Below are 22,450 nucleotides of genomic sequence, written 5' to 3'. Positions count from 1 at the left end.
ATTTAGTGAAATAATAGCTGTCATGTTCATTGGTCCCTCCTGTGAGAGTCAAACTTCCCTCTGGTGTGACCCTGTCAGCCACGCAGCCCTTCCTTGATTTCTCTTGGAAGGCAGGGACTCGGTGAAGGTGTGCTTCCAGGGGACGACTTTGATCAGCGGTTTGATGTCTCGTGGGCCGGTGTCCGCCTGCGGAGTTGGGTCTCTGAAAGACAGAGACACTGAAGGCCCTGTTGCCTCGGGGCAGGTGCTGCTCTGTTGTGACTTTGGGACGGTCATGGTTTGTGTTCCAATTGGCTCATTAAGTAAAGGAAGGAGAGGTAACTGAACTGTTTCCTTTCCCTTCCTTTCACCAATGCCGTCTGAACCTGTGATAGGTCTTGAGAAATCCCTGAGGTACCCTTGAGCAAGGTTCATGTTGAACAATGAAATACTAGTATAGTCCAATTAGGTTTTTTTTTTTACTGTAATGAGTATAATGTGCATGTGACGTCCCATTTCAACTCTCAAATTGTGCAAACTGAAGAAAATACAGTACAGGCCAAACGTTTGGATGCACCTTCTCATTCAATGTGTTTTCTTTATTTTCATGACATTGGTAGATTCTCACTGAAGGCATCAAAACTATGAATGAACACATGTGGAGTTATGTACTTAACAACAAGTGGAGACCTGACCTCCACAGTCACCGGACCTGAACCCAGTCGAGATGGTTTGGGGTGAACTGGACAGCAGAGTGAAGGTAAAGGGGCAAACAAGTGCTAAACACCTCTGGGAACTCCTTCAAGACTGTTGGAAAAGCATTTCAGGTGACGACCTCTTGAAGCTCATCGAGAGAATGCCAAGAGTGTACAAAGGGCGGCTATTTTGAAGAAACTAGAATATAAACATGTTTTCAGTTATTTCACCTTTTTTTGTTAAGTACATAACTACACATGTGTTCATTCATAGTTTTGGTGCCTTCAGTGAGAATCTACCAACGTAAATGGTCATGAAAATAAAGAAAACACATCGAATGAGAAGGTGTCTCCAAACTTTTGTCCTGTACTGTATGTCTAATGGAAACACGTAAATTCCAGAAACACTTGAAAATACTGCAAAAAAGACATGCATTGCATAGTTGTTAACATACATAAAAGGTTATTGTATTCCGTTCAGTCAGGAACTGAATATAGTTCTGTCAGACTGAATATGTGTAAATGAATTCAGTGCAATAAAGCTGAACATTGCATGAACGCCTGCAGTGCATGTTGCTCAGTTTCTGTTTCTTTGCTCGCCGTTATTTCCTGGGGGGCGTTATTTAAAGCCCCTCTCAATAGGCACACTGGCTCTTTATATCTGTGCTCAAACCGCGCAGGTCAAATTGTCCCGCAAGTGTACCCTTCCTGCGCTCGTGCCATCGGCAATTTCACACTGGTATTGGCGCGGCTCGCCTCGGCGCTTAGTAATGGTGTGTAGAAAATGCATGTGGTACCTGTCTCTCTGCTGTTGAAATCACTGTTGAAACCTGTTTCATTTGGAAGATCTTTATCCAGACTTTTATAAGCATGAACTGGGATCATATGGACTCAAATGTGTTCTGCTCATGGTTCTTTTCCACACATCTTTTCAAAATTACTGCCTTTTTACTGCGGCCGTGAATCGATACTAAAAATTGCCAATTTAATTGCACGTTTTTTTAATGAATTAATCATGATGAATTCTCATGACTAAAGCTCGCTATAACGCATTTTTGAAACTATGACAGAGGCAAGTGCAGGAAAGAGGCTTAGATGAGGAGTGACGGGAAGATGACCTGGTCTGTTTATTCATGTAAAACACCCGGCAGATTCTGAAAATAATTAAAATGGTAATAAAATTTAGTGCAAATGACTTTGGTTTTCTCAATAGTTCAATCAGGCAACTTTGCATCCAGATGCAGGCGCATTTCGGAATAGATCCATCATCTGAATCGCCCCCTAAAACTGTTCATCTCCATCTTTGTTTTATTCATAAGCAGCAGTAGTTGTGGCCCATGATCTGCTGCTCTGCTCAGATGCTTTAGAGAAGTGAAAGTGCAGCGCTGCACACGGTGACACAACGAAACGTGTCCTCTGCTTTTAACCGTCGCCCTTGGTGAGCAGTGGGCGGCCATGACAGGCTAGGCCACCACTGCCCCTTTAGAACTGTACTATGGCGATACCTTTCTTTTTAAAAATAATGCACAAATGTTCTTTCATGCACAAACGATTATTAACCCACCTACTTATGTTGCAGCCTAGGTGTGATTTTCTGTTCTCTCTCTTTCTCTCTCTCTCCCCTAGTTGCCTGTCCGGTCCTCTGCAGTGGGAATGGCCAATATGATAAGGGCTCGTGTATTTGCTACAGCGGGTGGAAGGGCCCAGAATGCGACGTTCCCATTAGCCAGTGCATCGACCCGCAGTGCAGCGGTCATGGATCCTGCACTGAAGGCAACTGCATCTGCTCCCTGGGCTACAAGGGAGAGAACTGTGCAGAAGGTGTGTGTGTGTGTGTGTGTGTGTGTGTGTGTGTGCTGATTGACACTCAGGTTAACAACATCTGGATGTATCTGACTGTAACAGTGAGAAAAATGAAGTAGGGGGATGGATCAAGGGAGAAGAGAGCAGGTTGATGAAGACGAGAAGGAGAAAGGGCAGTTGGGGGTTGTTCTGGAGTGAGAGACGTGAGAGTGGAAGTGAGAAAAGGATGAGATGGAAGGTGAGAGAGGAGAGAATGTGGAGCAGGCAAAAGGGAAAAAAAGTGACAGAAACGGAGCTAGAAGGGTCTGGAGAACAGGGTCAGCATTTTCCATCTTTTCCCCGTTGTTCCTCCCTCCTACACTTTCTTCATATCTAATCCTCTGTACAGTAGAGTCACTCAGACAATTTGCCTGAAGTGCAGGCGACACAAAAATCGATACCTGTGATGTGCAATTTCTGCAGCCTAAACAGAAGTTGTTGGAGTCTGCAGTGTGTGATCGGAGGGGGAACTTGTGAGCTCAGTTGGAGTCTTGTAGGGCTGATGTGCCCCCCACCCCCAACTCACATTACACGGCCAGATCCCCTTGTCAGCCTGGCGATCAACGTCAAGTTCAGTGAGACATCCCAACACACAGTCAACAGCACTGCAGAGAGCGGGAAGCACACACTCGCTGCCTTTCTCTGTGTGCCATATTGATTTCTCATGTGCTGAAAGCCAATAAGCCAAGCCTGTGTCTGTCTTGTGAATTTGTGTGTGTGTGTGTGTGTGTGTGTGTGTGTGTGTGTGTGTGTGTGTGCACGCATAGAGTGAGTGTAAAGAGAATCTCATTGTTTTTCCCGCGGGCATTTTGATTTATCGGGTGTCAGCATTAGTAATCCACCACCGTGACCTGAGTGCACAGTTAATAACGCACGGGTCATAAATTAGTAACACAACTGCATGCTGTGTTTGTGTCAAACGGAGCCCTTTGTATACGCCACCGACTGAATTTATTGCACTGAAGTGTGCGTTTCTTAAACAATAGCCCTGAGGTTCAGCGCCTTGTCTTTTTTTTTTCATTTCCGGCTGTACTCTTCCCCCCTCTTTGTGTTTTATCTTTTTTTAAAAAAATCATCTTTTGTTTTGTATATGTTTGTGCTATTATGTGCATGTGTTATCGCCGAATTATTTCCTCTTTACAGTGTGCATGTTAACATGCGGTTGTGGTTAACCGTAAGGATAATAAAAGAAGAGAGCTACCCGTTATTAGCCATGCTGAATAGTTCATGTTAAATAAACTGTGAACATTCTGTTTCAGTCTGGACATTACTGTTACTGCTAGTAACGAAGGAAAACCGGCGATATATAACAATATCAACCACTGTATTGTTATTCTCATCTGGCACCATAAAAGCAGAGCCAGTGAGTTAATGAATTGCAGATTGATTTTTTTTTTTTTATTATTTGACAATTGTGAAGCTGTTCTGCAGTCGACTGCTTGTGCAATAGCACACAATTAATTGAGGGAAATTCGCTTTCTTTTTTTTTTTTTTGCTAACCTACTAACATAAGCTAACTCAAAGACATCATCAACAGAATCAGAATATGACATTATAGATAAAAACAAAAAAAAATGCTGAAATTCACAGAAAATCCAAAATTTACATTTAAAGATGAATTGTCCAATGAACCTTGAACCTTGAAAATTGTTTTTTCAGTGGACTGCCTGGACCCCACCTGCTCCAAAAACGGTATCTGTGTGAACGGCGAGTGCCACTGCAAGCCGGGCTGGGGCGGTCCCCACTGTGAGCTGGCGCGGGCGCAGTGCCCAGATCAGTGCCATGGCCACGGCACCTTCATCCCCGACACCGGCCTCTGCAGCTGCGACCCCAACTGGATGGGACCCGACTGCTCTGTAGGTCTGTGTCTGCGTTTCCACTCCTTACAGACATTAAGGCCGCTTTCACGCCTACAGGCTTTAGTCTCCCCCCAAAAAAGGGGGTTTCCGATCCGAATCAAATAACAAACTCATACCAAACCAAAACAAGACCAAACACTGTAAATGACATGATTTGAGAACAGTGAATTGTGGGTAAATTTCAATGTAGTTATAGATTTTTTCTTATGTGAAAGGAAACCGAAAGAGGAAAATTATGTTGCAAACTCCAAAGCAAAATCGTTTGATTTTGAGTATATATGGCATCTGTGTGTGTGTGTTAACCACAGAAGTGTGCTCGGTGGACTGTGGGACGCACGGCGTGTGCATGGGTGGCTCGTGCCGCTGTGAAGAGGGCTGGACGGGCGAGGCGTGCGACCAGCGCGTGTGTAACCCACTGTGCGTGAAACATGGCACCTGTAAGGATGGCAAATGCGAGTGCCAGCAGGGCTGGAATGGAGAGCACTGTACCATCGGTAAGCAGATTCACACACACAATAACACACCCTGTTCCCCTACCGCGTTAAAAGGAATTATAGAAACGTCATGGTTTATAGCGTCTGTAAGCAATTTTTTGCAACCTAACTGGCAGCCAAGCTGTTGTTAACAACTAGAACCAAACAGTATCTTGAAATTCTAGTCTGGAGAATGACAGGCAAGGTGGCAAGCTCCTTTTAAGGAGTGAGAAGTGTGGAACCAGTTGTGGTTACTGGTTGTAGGTCATGATCTCCTCTGGGATACCTTTACACAGGAAGGTTGGAGGAACTGGTTTGTAGACTCAATTTCCGTTGTTGGGATCATTGTCAGAACTGCCACAGATAAATTGCTTACAGATGCTGTATTCAGTTTTATGTGATAATAATTATTCGATATTTATCTCCTCTGCTGGTTATAATTCAGCAGAGCTCATGGGGGACAAGCTGCACCAACAATGCCTCGGTCATTTAAGAAAACATCTTAAGTAATGTTGAGCTACATTTAATTTTAATGCTATATTTTTGGGGTTTGTTTGTTGAAATGAAAAATAATGAATCATAGAGAACAAAATTGAGGCATTGCTGGTTTGGTCGCTCTCAAAAAGTGAGCGGAAGAAAGAGTCATGTGGGGCTGTGTGAGGACGTTCTAGTTATCGTGGAGGGGATGAGTGAGACTGGGGGGACTGAATAAGAGGGAGGGAGGAAGGAGCATGTACCCCTACATGGACTCATTTTACCATCATTTTACCAAGCATTGTTCCTGAATACAGCAGGACCGCTGCTGTAAAATAAAATAAAAAATGACATTCATTAATTTACTGCTATAATGTGTACGGTATGGAGGTTAATTTTTTCTTTCATTTTTGTGGGGATGTGCACGCCATAAGTAACACAGACTCAGGCACTGCCAGGCTGCATGTCTCATTCCTTTGATTTCTCCCAGAATGCTTTGGGATAGGATGTCTGTCATCACCGCCCGTCTCAGAGCCAGACAGAACGTCTGCCTTTGAACTGTGGTGGACTGGATGCAAAGCAGAACAGCGCGTCCCATTTCTGCTCCATTTTTTTCCCTCATCAAATTTGGGGCGGGGCATTCTGCAGACATCCTCACATTTTTGCCTGTTCACTTATTTACTTTTTCACCCTGGTTCGTGCAGGCATGTGTGTGTTTTTTTTTTTTTAGCCCACTCCACCAATGCCTCTCTTACGACACTCTTTTGTTCACCCTTTGCATGCTTTCTTTTAATGCAGACTATGGGGAGTTGATTGATGAAGGTATTGTACCTCGTCGCACTGTGTCTAGAATTAGCTGCATTTAGTGTTGGGCTTGGGTGCGCCTAGATCAGCTTGGCTGCGTAGAACCTGTGTGCTTCTCTCCCGTCTGCCTTGCTGCCTTGCGGGTGGAGAGGGTGACCAGTGCAGAGCCTGTGTTGTTCTGTTTGTGACCATTTGTAGTAGAAATTTTATTATTATTATTATTATTATTCTATTTTTTTCATTGACTTGTCTTTCTTTTTTGTAATATGTATTTCTGCACACAAACCAAGCACACTCTTGGTCTTGGACTCATTAGTATTCGCACTCAGACCTGTCTCAGTCTTGACCGCTGGTCTCAGTAAATATTAAACCCAGTCCAGCAGCCTTGGAAAAATGCAAGAGCTGTCAATGTCGTATTGTCAGGAGCGGGAATGGAGCAGAAGTGCAGATGCAGCCATAACAACACAAACAGGGGCTTATTGAACAAATACGAGAACACAGTAGGGCAGAAGAATGCCAGAGATGAAGGATAGCAGGTAAGTCCAAAGCAACCAATCTAGGTAGTCTAGCAAAATCCAAAACAAACCACCGTTTTGTAGCTAGAAGTGCTAGAAGCCTGAGAAGAGAGCAAATTAGTGCGATTAAAATTCACATCTATTAACAGGTAAGTACTAGGGTTATTCCTTCTTTTTCTCTTTGTCTTGACTGGCTCTTTCAGCTGGTTTTGACTCAACTGGTCATGATGTTGGAAGTGTTTTGGAATTTTGCTTTTGACTACATACACTGTCTTATTACATCAAATGAAAAAAAAAAATATTTGGAGGGGGGGGTATATATGAATGAAGCTCAGGCAGTCACAGCGAAGCCCAGCAAATTAGTAGAGCAAAATCGATGTGAAGCGATCAATGCAGGACAGCATAGGGAACACACACACCCATTTATTAATCATTTAGAAATATTTTTTTTTTATCAACCATTTTATATACAGTGGACATGGATATCAAAGACTGGCAAACGCTACCTTGTGGTTCAGAGTTGTAGTTATGAAGAGTCAGATTCACAGATACTGGTGAAAACTGGGCATGTGACTGAGACGTGTTCTCACCTGGAGGCTCACTGAAGGAAAGGGGATGCAGATGTCTGGGTGTCACGACTACGGACTTACGGGGGAAGGAAGCGCAGAGGTCTGACATACTGGGAAGGGGGTTTTATTTATAAACAAACAATAAACTCAAAGAAACAATGGCGCGGTGGCCGAAAACAGTTTAACGTAAATAAAGAACTTAAACAAACCCGTAGGCGTGTGGCGATTGCCAGAACTGAAATTACGAAAACCTACGCGGTTACAATATCAAGTTCACGAAAATGCCAGCGACCCCGAACGGGCGGAAACTTCCGGCATTTATGGGGCGTCAGGATTGGATTCCGGTGTGGAGCCCAGCTGCAGGCAATCCTGACAGAGCCCCCCCTCCAAGGGCTACGTCCTCGGAGCCCCAACAGTACCATCAGTGGAGGCGGCGGGGCGGACGGCGGCAACCACAGGGCTCCTGCCCTGCTGTATCCTCCCCTTGGAGGACCCGGTCCCTCGGGCTGGCTCCCCGGCGTGGTCAGGCGTGGCGGCCCCGGTCCCTCGGGCTGGCTCCCCGGCGTGGTCAGGCGTGGCGGCCCCGGTCCCTCGGGCTGGCTCCCCGGCGTGGTCAGGCGTGGCGGCCCCGGTCCCTCGGGCTGGCTCCCCGGCGTGGTCAGGCGTCGGCCCCTCCCTCGGGCTCTCCCCTTCTTCTCTTCGGCCCCGGACCCTCGGCCTGGCTCCCCGGCGTTCCCCTTGGCCCCCGGACCCTCGCCTGGCTCCCCTCGTGTCCCTCTTCTTCCCCACCCTCTCCTGGCTCCCCCGTGGTCCCGCTTGGCGGCCCCCCCTCGGCCTGGCTCCCCTGTCCCCATGGCGGCCCCGGACCCTCTCCTCTCCCCTCTTCCCCATGGCGGCCCCGGACTCCCGTACCTGCACACAATAATCAGGGCCGATCCATCTGGGTATGTGTGGGCCCTGTCTCCACACGTCCCCTCTGACACTTCTTGTGTCATTCCCTGCACCGCGCAGGGAGATTGTCCCAGAGCCTCCGGCGACTGTTCCAGGCACCCCAGGCTGGTGCCTTCTGGGACTATGCAGCCCCTCTCGCTGCACGGCCCTGGTGCCGAGGGGGGGGCATTGCCAGACCATCCGGCTAGCCCCTTCTGCGTCCGTTGGGACAAGCAGGCCCTCTTCCTGTCTGTCCCAGCTGGGTCCTCATGCCTACCCGGGGGCTCTATGGCGCTCCACCCCTCTGGAGGCAGACGCAGGCCCATGCCTGGCCTGCCCTCCTCAGTGGCTACCGGAGGACCCAGCTCCATCGCTTCCCCACCTCCCCTCCCCTCAGGAGGAGTCCCCAACCCGAACTGCACCCCCCCAAAAATTTCTTTGGGGGAGCACCCCCCCCGGCTGGACTTAGGGGTACCTTGGGGCTCGTCCACCTTGCCTTGGACCGGTGCAGTCAGGTTGGGAACTCCCTCCCTGGGGTTCAGCTCCGCTGCCAGGTCGCCATCTGGTGGACACAAAGAGGGGAAGTGGGGGCGACATACGGACACATATGCCACGCACACACACACAGACAGAGACAGACAGAAGAGAGGGTCGTCTGGTTCCCTCTCTGAGCTCTCCGGGACCTCCTCAGGGGGCACAGCCAGGATCTCGGGAGGCGCGACCTTCTCGTCGCCCGCCAGTGCTTGGTCTTCTTGCCCCGGATCCTGACTGGCGCTGGACGTGGTGGAGGGGCAGAGTTCGATCCCTGGCTCAGGCTCTGGCCGATCAAACTCCGCCCTCAGTCTCTGCTGGAAGTCCCGAAAACTGCTGTCTGTCTCTCCCTGCTGCCAGAGGGCTGCGCTCCAGCCCCATGCTGACCCAAGCAGACACGAGAGGATGGTGGTGGTCTTATCAGTGTCTGCTGCCCCACTGAAGGGTCCCGGGACAATTGGGCTGTCCCACATGGGGCTGGGCACGTCGCTGGAGATGGTGGTAGGTGTGTGGTGTGGAGGGGGGTGGACGTCTTCTCCAGCAGGTGTGGACGCTGGTGCTGCGCTGCCATTTCGCTGGGGAACGTCCGGGCAGAGGGAAGGCGGGTCGGCGACTGGAGCAGGAATGGAGGATTCCCTGCGAGGCAGTCCCGGCAGCGCAGTTGCTGGCTGGCGACCTCCCGTCGCCCTCTTCCACCAGCTTTCCTCACACTGCTGGGAGGGACGTGGGTCTCCACGGATCTCGTGACGATCCTGGATGGGGGCGATGGGCGGAGCCATCCCGGCACCAACTGCCCAAACGGCGTCATCCTGGTCGTCGTCAGTGTCCACCTCGTACCCCCGGAAGTCACATGGGTCATCACGGACGCCGCGATGATCTCGGACGCGCACGCTGGGCGGAGCCATCCCGGCAACGACCGCCCACCGAAAATCCACGTCATCATCGCTTTCGTCATCCGTGTCCTCCCACCGGTGACTCCGAGGGTCGTCCACCCTGCGGACATCCTGGACCCATGGTGCGATAAGCTCCCATGGGCAGTACTCTGGCCATTCGGGCTGGAGGCTGCCCACCTCCTCGCTGGAGGAACGGCGCCGTTGTTGTTGTTGCCGCTTCTCACCCCCCTGGAAGTGACGTGGGTCCCCACGGACCTTGCGACGATCGCAGACTGGCGCGATGGGCGGAGCCCAACTCTCGTCTCCCGTGCTCTCGTCATCGTCCGTGTCGTCCCAGTCCACGGGGAGCCTTGCCAGCAGAGCGCAGAGTTCTTGGCTCGACATGCCGAAGATCGTGGGGGTCGCATCTTCTGCGCTCGCTGCCCACGTCACTTCCTCGCTGCTGCCGACGCCAACGTCCTCGCTCCGCCCACTCACCCGCCGACGTTGTCGCTTCCGGGTTTCGCGGAGTTTCCCGGGGGTGACGTCATCACGCGGCGCCGCGTACCACGGCTTCTCGGGGAGAAAACGCTGCACCAAAACGGGCGGCGCGTCTCTCCCCTGGCGTCCGCCGCGCCGCGCTGCGTCCTTCGCGGCGTTTCTTCTCCTCTGCTTTCCACCTCTGCGCTTTTGGGTGGGTCTCTGGCATTCTGTCACGACTACGGACTTACGGGGGGAAGGAAGCGCAGAGGTCTGACATACTGGGAAGGGGGTTTTATTTATAAACAAACAATAAACTCAAAGAAACAATGGCGCGGTGGCCGAAAACAGTTTAACGTAAATAAAGAACTTAAACAAACCCGTAGGCGTGTGGCGATTGCCAGAACTGAAATTACGAAAACCTACGCGGTTACAATATCAAGTTCACGAAAATGCCAGCGACCCCGAACGGGCGGAAACTTCCGGCATTTATGGGGCGTCAGGATTGGATTCCGGTGTGGAGCCCAGCTGCAGGCAATCCTGACACTGGGTTTGTCCTGTCAGGGAAGAGATGGAGGATGTTTGTCTCGACAAGGGCTTGCTTCCCCTCCCGCTCCTTCCTCCTCTCAGAGCATCAGGGAAGATGAAAAGATCACCTTCTATTCTTCTTGGGGAGAAGTTAAGAGGCTTTCAATCTGCCCCCGGGACGGGTTATGTAATAGGAGAGGGTGGGGGGATTTTTTAATAGGCCAGACCGAGCGCTCAGGCTCCAGCGGCTGTCAGTCTCCGAAGACCCACCTGCTGCGAATTGTCTTTCCGAAGACACCTTTCTGGTGCCACGTAACAGGACACAGGAGAACTTTTCATGCATGTGTGCACGTGTCTGCACTTCCAAACACGAGAAGAGGACCGGCGGAAGATGATGTAAACTCTGAGTCAGAAGATTTCGTTGTTGTCGGAGTTCGGCTGTGGGCTTTTGGAGGAAATGTGGGGCAGAGAATCCCAAAATGATTGCAAAATTTCATGAGCCGCTGGTGCGGGGTAAAAATACAGAAACTGTGTTTTTTTTTTTCCAACCCCCTTTCCCTTTTTCTGTCTGTACTGCACATATTTTGGCACTCCGGGTGTGCAGCCACAGGAGGCATTGTAATGACTTTGTCTCAGTGTCTGCATGTGCACAGACACAAAATGAATACTAATGCCCATATTTCTCACTGTCTCTCTCTCTCTCTCTGCCTTGTGTATTTACTCGCTGGTGGTTGGTGCTGTCTGTGTGCAGTGAGCAGGCACGTTGGCGGCCTTGGTCTGCTAAATAAAAATGCATGCACACATCAAAGTCCCCAAATGGTTCTTTTGAATAGTGAGAGAAGGAGTTCTCAATGTCAGGACTGCTTACTTAACCCCCTCTTTTATTCAACTCTGACGATTACATTTACTTAGCAGGCGATATTGACCCAAAGTTTAACATTCAGATTAACATTCAAGTTTCAGGACAACGAAGACATAAAGGTGCCGCTAAACTCAAAGGGCACTAGTCCAGCACTATTACCCCACACTAGTGAACAAGCACAAAGATGTGTCTAATATAATAGTTTAATAGGACTTCTCGACAAAGAGCAGCTGGCCTGGGCCTGTGTAATGTGAACAGGGACCCAAGGTAATTCAGCTGGAGGGGACATGCGTGGGGTTCTTTCAGCATCCCCCCCTGTCACCTCAGACAGAATGAGAGCACAGGTGGCCAAATGCCCCATCCCGCCAATCACAGAGCAGCCAATTTAACTGACATGCCCTTACCCACACGCTTGCCACTTAAGCATCTGACAGGTGACGGGTGGGCTTGGGCGCCTCTGTGTGAAATCGGTGTCTGCGCTGTAATTCCTGGTGTCGAGGACAAGCGAGAGGTGGAGGAAACCAGTAGTTAGAGCAGCAGGCAGCCGACTTGTGTCGGCGCTGCTAACCATGTAGAAAGTTTGCCGGCATTCTGCTCAAGTGTCAGGAGTGTCTTACCCATTACAGCACTCAGCCGCATCTGATTATTCCACATAAACAATTGCATTTATTATGACCTTAAATTGAGATTTAAAAAAAAAAAAACTGCCACGGCTACATCCCTGTAAATATCTTTATTCTGTATATTGCCCAGCCTGAGCATTGACCTTGCTATTATTTCAGATTAAGCTAGTGAGACCGATGAGGTGTCACATTTTACACACTATATTTCTTCATTGTTGTGTTTTCATCTGTCTCACTCAGGGCACCCTTGGATGGATTTATGAATTTAACCTTTATTTTTATGACTGTTAACAAGCACAGGGCTGTAAGATTTGTCTCATTCTTTCTTTCCTTCTACATAGTTCAATTTTTTACCCTTTTATCTGAGCCCCCCTGCACTCCCTCCCCTGGTGCTGCTCACCTCGATCTCTCGCTCCCGTACCCTGTGTGTCGACCCATAACCCAAGGCAATTTCTCCACCTTTTTAAGGGGATTACAATAGAGTCAAACTACATTACATTAGAGAATTGACTTAATAGTTTTTGAAATCCCACTTTATTCTCGTTAGTGTGCCTTAAATGGACTGCCCTTTGGCATTAAATGGGGGCCCTTCTCAGCCCTGCCTGAGGAAAAAGAGAAAAGGATCAATTTGCACTATAGATTTTGCTGCCCTGATGCTTCATATGTATTTGCCTGCTAAAATGGCAGACCCATTTAAAAGGCAATAATTGCTAAATGGCTTTTCTCTTTGCTCAATATGGTGTGACAATCAATACAGACCAGGCCTGATAATCTGACAACTTTTTAAAAAGCTGGATGCTGTATTAATTAAGGCCTATAATTAATTCATGTATATGCATGGGATTTAAGGCTGGCACACATGGACTAATTCACGCTCAGTAAATCGTCTTCCTCTTCTTTGTAGTGCACAGTGACCTCAGACATTGTGTCATGGGATCCTAAAAGAGTAAACCTATAAAGAGAAGTGAGAAATGACTGTATTAGCCACGAGTCAGTTTCAAGAAGAGCAAAAGACCCTTATTTTGCATTACTAAACCAAACATTGTCAGACTCCTCTGTCTTATGTTTTATGTACTCGTGTACTAAAATAGTTTGCTGCCATGAATTATAAATATATGTATTTTGAAGTACGTTGCATAGAGAAGGTATTCAGAGCCTGTCAATTTTTCCACATTTTGTTATGTTACAGCCTTATTTCTTTGAATTCTACTCACAACACCCCATAAAGACACTGTGAAAAAAGTTCACTCAAGGTTTTTGGCAATTACAGCCTCAAGTCTTTTTGAACATGATGCCACACCTATCCTTGGCCAGTTTGGCACATTCCTCTTTGCAGCACCTCTCAAGCTCCATCAGGTTGGATGGGAAGTGTCTCTCCAGAGATGTTCAATCGGAATCAAGTCTGGGTTCTGGCTGGGCCACTCAATGACATTCACAGAGTTATGAAGCCACTCCTTTGATATCTGTGTGCTGCTTAGGGTCGTTGTCCTACTGGTTTGTGCTCTGACATGGAATGTCAACTGCGGGACCTTATATAGACAGGTGTGTGCTGTCCAATCAACTGTTCTTTCCACAGGTGGACTCCAACTAAGCTGCAGAAACATCTCAGGGATGATCAGGGGAAACACATGGCAAATGCTGTGAATACTTTCTCATTTTCTTTTTCTTTTTAATAAAATTTTTAATATTATTCAATTTTGTAATACGGCTGTAACATAACAAAATATGTAAAAGGTGAATGCTTTCCAGATGCTCTGTAAATAGGACACAAGCACTTGCATATGTGCAATATGTGTCTCCCGGGTGTTGGGGACAGGGTCTGACATGTATACTGAATTCATCCTAGCCCACGAAAACCTTGAAATAAAGACAGTGAAGGAGTTTTTACAATATTTTCAACTGGAGACACACGGTTAGCAAGGCACTCAAATATGGGAGCACTGCGCTTACTGCGTGTCCACGATGCGCCTGCATCTGGACTTTTGTACAGAATTTGGAGGCATCTTGGTTTGTTTACCCAGACTGTCCATGAGTTTGAAATGTCAGGCCATGTCTCCGAGGTGCTGCTACTGAGTCTGCCATTGCCATGACTTCTAGAGCATGGCTGTGTACCATAACTGAACCCAGACCTGTGGGGAACCTGCTTCGGTGATTTTTTCCTCCCCAAAATAATCAATTATTAAATTGTTACATTTCAGACTGCATGCATGCACCATCAGCATGTAAACTGCTGCACGCACACACTCACACACACAAACATAAACTTTGTTTAAAACCATGAAATGTTTTTTGAATAAAAACTTACATAAACTTATATCCATTCTCTCTCTTCATCCATTCTTTCTGCGTCTGTCTTTCACACAGGCACACACACACACACACACACACACACACTAATCTCATCTGCGGCCTCTTGGCTCTCCTAATCACATACTCACATAAGGGAAGCCTGAGCTCCGGCCATCAAAATCAAATTATTGTCACTAAATTAACCATCTGAGAGTTTGTATATATGCTCTTATCAAATACTTCCCCCGCTTTTAATGAATTTGGAGAAATCTGTTTACAACCCCTCGCACACACACACACCTTTCATCGTCTCTCTTGGGTAACCAGCCGCAAGTACGAATAAAGACGGAAAACTTCCAGACAATAAGAAGAGATAGATTTTTAGTTTGCAGTGGATACCTTTACTTCAACATGCTGTTTTGAAGTTCAGGACAAGGTTAAATGTGTTTTTGAGAGTATAAGTGTGTCTCTTTCTGTGTGTGTGTTTGTGTGTTGGGGCCCAAAATGCATGCCTATACGGAAAAAGAGCTGGGTAATAACGAGGAAGCAGCCGGACTTGACTGTGATTCTCTCTCTCTGTTTCTGTTGTTTACCTTCATTTTCCTCACGTCCATCCTCCTCCCCGCTGGCCCTGCAGATGGTTGTCCTAACCTGTGCAACGGGAATGGACAGTGCACCATGGGACAGAACAGCTGGCACTGTGAGTGCAAGACTGGGTGGAGGGGATCTGGCTGCAGTGTTGCCATGGAGACCTCCTGCGCCGACAACAAGGACAATGAAGGAGGTTAGGGAACGTACACCTCACAAATAATAACTGGAGGTCATGAGGGGTTCAAAGGTGCAGTACAGGATAGACAATTTGGGCGGACCCTCAGACAGCATACTATTTTGTTTTTGTTTTTTTCAAAATTTTATTAGAAGAAACCTTTAGAAAACTTAAGACAAATGTAACTGACTGGATTTCAATATTTTATAGTTCAATAACTTGCCAAAAAGCTGTGAGTCTGGAGTGTCTTCTAAGCACCCTGTCTGTTAACCTCACACACTAGTTATAGTATTATTTTTTAATCTTGGAATAACTCTAGACAGCCATCTTTCCTGCTTCAGACGGCTCTGCTCTTCTCTGTCAGCACAGGCCACCCAGATACTTGTCTCACGACTGGATTACTGCAACTCCCTTCTAGCAGGTCTACCACTGACAACTAATACAGAATGCAGCAGCACGACTGGTTTTCAACCTTCCCAAATTCTCCCACACCACCCCACTGCTACACTCACATCAGATTAAAAAAACTGATGCTGGCCAAACATGGAGTTGCACCATCCTACCTCACAGCCCTTATTAGACTTCTACTCTGTCTTGGCCCCTAGGTGGTGGAATGAACTTCCCCTCGAGGTCAGAACAGCACAGCCGCTGAGTACGGCAGATTAAGACCTTCCTCTTTAGAGAATACTAACTTGAAACGTTCTTATAGTCTGACTTATGGAAGAAACAAACAACAGACAGAGTGCCTAAAGAGTACATGATTGTATTCATAGTTGGGGTTCTAGTGAACCGGAACTGAGTACAGTCATTGATAGTAACACTCTGGACCAGCGAGGAGAGAGATTGGAGAGGAGAGAGCGGTATGTGCTTTGGTGGTATGATGTCTAATTTGGGCTTTTTTTTTCTGTGATGGCACTAATTTTAAATAGGGTCATTCTCCTTCTGAGGCAGGTATACGTCTGAGTTTTTGGCAAATGTGAAAAGTGAAGTGATTGTCAGTGTGAAACACTGTAGAACACAATGGAATGTGTCCTCTGCATTTAACCCATCACCCCTGAGCAGCCATGACAGGCACCCGGGGAGCAGTGTGTGGGGAAGGTACTTTGCTCAGTGGCACCTTGGCGGCTTGGGAGTCAAACCGCAAACCTTCCAATTATGGGTCCGCTTCTTTACCCGTTAGGCCACCTACGTACAAGCAAATGAGAAGTTAACAAGGGTGGGATGAGAAAAAATCTACAGATAATTACCTCCTTGTTTGCTCGTGGTCAGTTTTGTGTGTTCAGCATTGCAAACATAACATGATTCCAATTCTCTGTCAATACATCACTCTTCCTTTACATAATTTTTTAGCAAAACATTTTTATTTCACAGAAAACATACCCTGCGCTTAACCTCTGTAACAGCTGTCCATATTTTAGCAGCTGTCTCCCCCTGAGACCACACACACACACCTTAGTTCAATTATATCTATTTTCTCACCAGTCTGGCTCCTTCAGCAGAAAAAGAAAGGACATCATCTGAGCATATGGGCAAGGGGGAGAGTGCCTACTGACAGTGAAAAATAGAACAGCAAAGATTCAGATGCCATGCCCACCAGAGGAAGAAAGAATGGGGTCTCATGGCTGCGGAAACAAAGAATACAACCAAATGAAATAAAAACGGGGCTTTCATCATTCAGTCGGGCGCAGGAACAGATAACACCAAAGATAAAGAACTAATTTGGTGGAAACTCTTCTTCCAGATGGTTTGACGGACTGCATGGACCCTGACTGCTGCATCCAGAGCCCCTGTCAGAACAGCCCTCTGTGTCGGGGGTCTCGGGACCCCCTCCAGGTCATCCAGCAGAACCAGACACCGGTGCAGAAGGTGCGTTCGTTCTACGACCGGGTGAAGATGCTGGCGGGCCGGGACAGCACCCACATCATCCCTGCAGATAACCCGTTCAACGCCAGGTAACACGTCACTACGAATCCATGTTTACATAAAAAGACTAATTGTTTGTGGTGAGACGGTACAGGTAAAGCATGGTGGGGTACCTTGGTTTTTGTTTTGGTTCGTTTTCAGCACGTGTTTTGTGCATAAAGAGATCAATGCACAGGTTCTTTTCTTGTACATTTTGCTGTATATGTGAAATGCACCTTTAAGACGAACTGTGTTATTTTCACTTGTGTGGTTTACTTTAGTTGAGTTGAAGTGATTGTCATTGTGATTGTTATTGTGATACTCTGCAGCACAGAACATGGTGCACACAACAAAATTTGTCCGCTGCTTTTAACCCTTGGTGAGCTGTGGGCAGCCATGGCGGGTGGAGGCACAACAGTGATAGGACATTAAACTGATAAACTGTAAGCAGCAATGGGCGAAAGCCCCTCCAATCACTGGACATTTCTGGAAAACAAATTGCAAAACCGAAATGTCCATAAGGCCGTATTGGACCATGTTTTGGATAATGTGAGTTGTTGAGTGTAGAATGTAAGGGCAATGGTATTGTTAATAAGAATTTGATATATTTTTATCTTGATTAGCCTGGCGTCACTGATCCGGGGTCAGGTGCTGACCACTGACGGGACGCCTCTGGTTGGAGTGAACGTGACGTTTGTAAAGTACCCCCAGTACGGATACACCCTCACCAGGCAGGACGGCACGTGAGTGAGCCTCCATGACTTCGTCTTCCCCGCTGATTCCACATGCGTGGTTACGAGAACCTGCTGATCAGTTTGTGTGTTCGCCCTCAGCCCTTGTTTGTTTACTTGAGCTGAGCGAGTCGATAATGTGGCTGACAGAATCATAACGTGAACAAATCTCCATTAGTTTGTTTTCTTTATTTGTTTGGAGCCTCTTTCGCTCTGTAATGAAAGTAATCTGTCAGTGTAAATCCTTTTTACATTCAGCCAGAATCACATTTAAATGGTAACACATTCAGAAAATAATAGCGCCATCAATAATGAATCGAGCCCCAAACAGATTTTCAGAATCATTCAAAGCTTCTCTGCGCCCCTCTGTTTCTTTCTTCCACAGGCATCATTTAGGTTTTATTCTTTTTTTTATATCTGTTTCTTATTGTTGAGTTCATCGAGGGACCTTGTTGTCTTTAAAGGTCCTTTGGAACAGGTCATTGGCACAGTGAATTGTTGGAATGAGACTTGGTTTTAAACAATTTACTTTCAGACTGTAAATGCCAAATCTTTGCTGAATAGTTAAGAAAAATTGCCGTTCTGTTTCTATGGCAGCCATTGAATTTCAACACCAACAAACCTTCTTCAACATTGATGAGCTGCTATATAGATGTTCAGCCCAACCAAGTCTCATCAAACAAGGAAAACTTTGAGAACCACTGTCTGTCCATCCCTTCCTAACATATAGTATTGTTCTTTCATTATTTAACACTGGGTATAAAACAATAGCATTGTTTTAAAAGCAATAAAAGTAGAACCATATATTTTACACAGACACAAGGCCAGAGATGAGAAATGAATGAAAACAGAAATGCTGCTGTGGCCCTTTTACATTGTGGTCAACTTCCCTGCATTGAATCGCAGATGTTTGTTGACTGGATGTCATTTTTTCTGCTGACAGCTTTGACCTCATAGCGAACGGTGGCGCGTCCCTGACGCTGCGCTTCGAGCGCGCCCCATTCCTGAGCCAGGAGCGCACGGTATGGCTGCCCTGGAACAGCTTCTATGCCATGGACACTCTGGTGATGAAGACGGAGGAGAACACCATCCCCGGCTGTGACTTGAGTGGTTTCGTCAGACCCGACCCTGTGGTGGTGGCATCTCCGTTGTCCTCCTTCTTCAGTTCACGGCCGGGAGAGAGATCCATCATCCCTGAAACACAGGTGAGATTTTTGGCCTCCAGGAACAGAGATTATTATGATGCATATGATTTCTATTTTGATATTCTTCTACCTTATTGTCCCTCAGGTCCTTCATGAGCAGATCGAGATCCCAGGCACCAGTCTAAAGTTGTGTCACCTGAGCTCTCGGGCTGCTGGGTACCGTTCCCTGCTGAAGATCACCATGACCCAAGTGGTGGTTCCCCTCAGTCTGGTCAAGGTGCACCTGATGGTGGCTGTTGAAGGACATCTCTTCCAGAAGTGGTTCCACTCCTCACCCAACCTGGCTTACACTTTCATCTGGGACAAGACGGATGCTTACGGACAGAGGGTATATGGGCTGTCTGATGCTGTGGGTATGTGAAATACATTTACATGTACGGCATTTATCAGACACTCTTATCCAGAGCGACTTACAATCAGTAGTTACAGGGACAGTCCCCCCCAGGAGCAACTTAGGGTTAAGTGTCTAGCTCAGGGACACAATGGTAGGAAGTGGGATTCGATCCTGTGACTCCGTAGTCTTCTGGTTCATAGGCAAGTGTGTTACCCACTAGGCTACTACCATCCCAACTATGAAATATGATATTATACACCCTACACAATCGAATATTTAAGAAGACAAAGGAAACGACACCTGGGAAATATGCCAATTGCAGATAGTCAGGCGTTTGGCAGCTTTTCAAGACCAATAAACACCTGCTCCTCTAAACTGCCGAGAATATCAACAAGTTGAAACCGTGGTGTCAGCATTTTCAAAAAGATATGATTACCCGGTCTGGTTTTGGTTGATGAAATCACCCTTTTTTTGCAGGGCGTCTGCCAAAAGCCCCTAACAACCAATTCTGTGCTAGTGGGAGGTCACGCACTGAGAAAATACCATGCTTTTTGTTTGTCATGATGAACATAACCCATGTGGGGTCAAGTCAAGTAGTACTTCTCTCCATAGAGTTTCACAAGGAGGCACATAACATTACGTGTGCACACGTCTAGACATAGGAGTCCACGTCCACAACACGTGTCCTTATAAAAATGACACCATTTTATATCTATCTAAACATTATGACACTATAGGCCGTATTTTCCCAGCACTATTTTACGAGTATTTGCTAATGTCAATATTCACTAGTTCACCTGGCAGAAAGATGGAATGAAAGCACAGATAATCTGCATGTTTGTCTGCATGTTTGTTCAAAAAATTAGAATATGACACAAATACTGGTTTTCACAAAGTTTGCTGCTATCGTTTTTATTGTGGTAATTTGCATATACTCCAGAATGTTATGAAGAGTGATCAGATGAATTGCAAAGTCCCTCTTTACTATGAAAATTAACTTTATCCCACAAAACTTTTATCCCACTTCCTACCCATGGTTACCTGCAAGGAAATGTGCAGTCATCATTGCGGTGAATAAGAAGGCACGATATTGCTGCTACTAAGATTACACCAAATTTACCAATCATTAATCAGATTATCTAAAACTTCAAGACAGGTTCAGGTGTTGTGAAGAAGGCTTCATGGTGCCCATGATCGGGGGATCCTGGGATGCGGGATCGGGGTGCCACCAGTGCAGAGCTTGCTCAGGAGTGGCAGCAGGCAGGTGTGAGGGCATCTGCACACACAGTGAGGTGAAGACTTTTGGATGATGGCCTGGTGTCAAGAAGGGCAGGGCATGTTCTTTGCAGGTTTCGAAGGAACTACCTACCGGATGACAAAGTAACATGTCTACCTGTTTTAACAGCACCTGGGGGCTCCATAACTGTACTTTATGAACAATGGATGTCCCTGGTCTCATTGGCCTGTTCTTGCTGTTCGCGGGTTCTTATGGGGAACCGCTGCAGCATTTCACCCCCATTATGAGGGGCACGCCATGTTACAAACACATACACTCACGAACACTCACACACAGTAACACTGTATGTTTTCTTTCTTACAGTCACATACAACAGACACATACCAGCTTTTTATAACCATTACTTGACTGCCTGGATGACATCCAAGAATGGATGGCTTTGAACTTTTTACATTTTAATGAAAGCAAAACAGAGGTTTTAATTCCTTGGTTCCCAGGAATCCTACACTAAGTGTTTGGTACGGAACTTGGGTGTAATCATGAATGGTGATTTTAAAATGGACAAGCAGATAAGTTCTGTAGTCAAGTTTTTATTGTGTGAGAGTCTTAGATAAAGTTGAACCATTTTTACATTTTAATGATTTTGAGAAGGCCATAAACACTTTTATTACATCGCAACTTGGCTATTGCAACTCTCTCTATTTTGGTCTCCCACAGTCACTGTTATCACGGCTTCAGCTGGTCCAGAACGCTACCAGACGGGTACTAAACACATTACACACTGGCAACACACTGTGGAGAACACACTGGGGTAAAGTCATTTTCTCTGATGAAGCCCCATTTCAATTGTTTGGGGCATCTGGAAAAATGATTGTCAGGAGAAGAAAAGGTGGGCGCTACCATCAGTCCTGTCTCATGCCAACAGTAAAGCATCCTGAGACCATTCATGTGTGGGGCTGCTCCTCATCCAAGGGAGCTCACTCACAATCTTGCCTAAGAACACAGTCATGAATAAAGAATGGTACCAAAACCTCCTGCGACAGGAACTTCTCCCAACCATCCAAGAACAGTTTGGTGAAGAACGATGCCTTTTCCAGCATGATGGAGCACCGTGCCATAAGGCCAAAGTGAGAACTAAGTGGATCAGGGAACAAAACATTGAAATTTTGGGTCCATGATCAGGAAACTCCCTGGACCTTAATCCAATTCTGAACTTGAAACGTGAACTCAAGAGGCAAACAAAACCCACAAATTCTGACAAACTCCCAGCACTGATTATGAAGGAATGGGTCGCCATCAGTCAGGTTTTTGCTCAGAAGTTGATTTGACAGCCTGTCAGGGCGAATTGAGAAAAAGGGGCAAATATTGACTCTTTGCATAAACTTGATGTAATTGTCAATAAAAGCCCTTGAAACATATAAAATGCTTGTAATTCTTGTAACACACCACAGAAACAACTGACAAAAAGATCTAAAACCACTGAAGCAGCAAACCTTGAAAACCAGTATTTGTGCCATTCTCAAAACCTTTGACCACAACTGTAGAATCAACTAAAATGATCTGCCAGTACATGATCTGCAGAGAATGTCAGAGGAGTTCTACACAAATAAATGGATAAATCAAGAAGGAAACAAGATACCTATAATAATGTTTTGCACATGTAAAATGTCCACCGTGAGGAACCGACATGCTTGAGAGCCGTCAATCATTGGCCTCCTCCCAATTTAAACATGGCTCATAAAAACATTATTAAATATCATGGTCTGGCTGACAGAAATAATTGCACACCAACATAATGTGTAGTTAGATTGTCCGTTTCAAGATACATTTGTTCATTTATGTAAATAGTGCTAGTCAGAAAATTTCAAAGCCATTTGGTTCTACCCATTGGAAAGAAATTGTTGTGGCACGGGTGACTTTACTTTAATTTCTTGTATCTAAAGCACTACA

The 22,450-nt window shown here is 46.5% G+C and overlaps 1 protein-coding gene across 8 annotated transcripts in view; it reads left to right on the top strand.

Moving 5' to 3' along the window:
• The window catches only part of tenm2a (teneurin transmembrane protein 2a), a 352,857-nt gene that overhangs the window by 313,415 nt on the left and 16,992 nt on the right, over positions 1–22,450 (top strand). For 7 of the 8 annotated variants that reach the window (XM_028959730.1, XM_028959734.1, XM_028959732.1 and 4 more), the window contains 9 exons: positions 2,301–2,495; positions 4,176–4,376; positions 4,684–4,869; positions 6,121–6,144; positions 14,963–15,109; positions 16,833–17,043; positions 17,617–17,736; positions 18,668–18,929; positions 19,015–19,282. In XM_028959730.1, coding sequence (XP_028815563.1) covers positions 2,301–2,495; positions 4,176–4,376; positions 4,684–4,869; positions 6,121–6,144; positions 14,963–15,109; positions 16,833–17,043; positions 17,617–17,736; positions 18,668–18,929; positions 19,015–19,282 — 1,614 coding nt within the window. The remainder of the gene's footprint in view (positions 1–2,300; positions 2,496–4,175; positions 4,377–4,683; positions 4,870–6,120; positions 6,145–14,962; positions 15,110–16,832; positions 17,044–17,616; positions 17,737–18,667; positions 18,930–19,014; positions 19,283–22,450) is intronic. The other variant, XM_028959731.1, reaches the window with a different exon arrangement.

Source organism: Denticeps clupeoides, chromosome 18 (assembly GCF_900700375.1).
Source record: "Denticeps clupeoides chromosome 18, fDenClu1.1, whole genome shotgun sequence".
NCBI lineage: Eukaryota > Metazoa > Chordata > Actinopteri > Clupeiformes > Denticipitidae > Denticeps > Denticeps clupeoides.
This window is presented reverse-complemented; position numbering and strand designations above follow the sequence as displayed.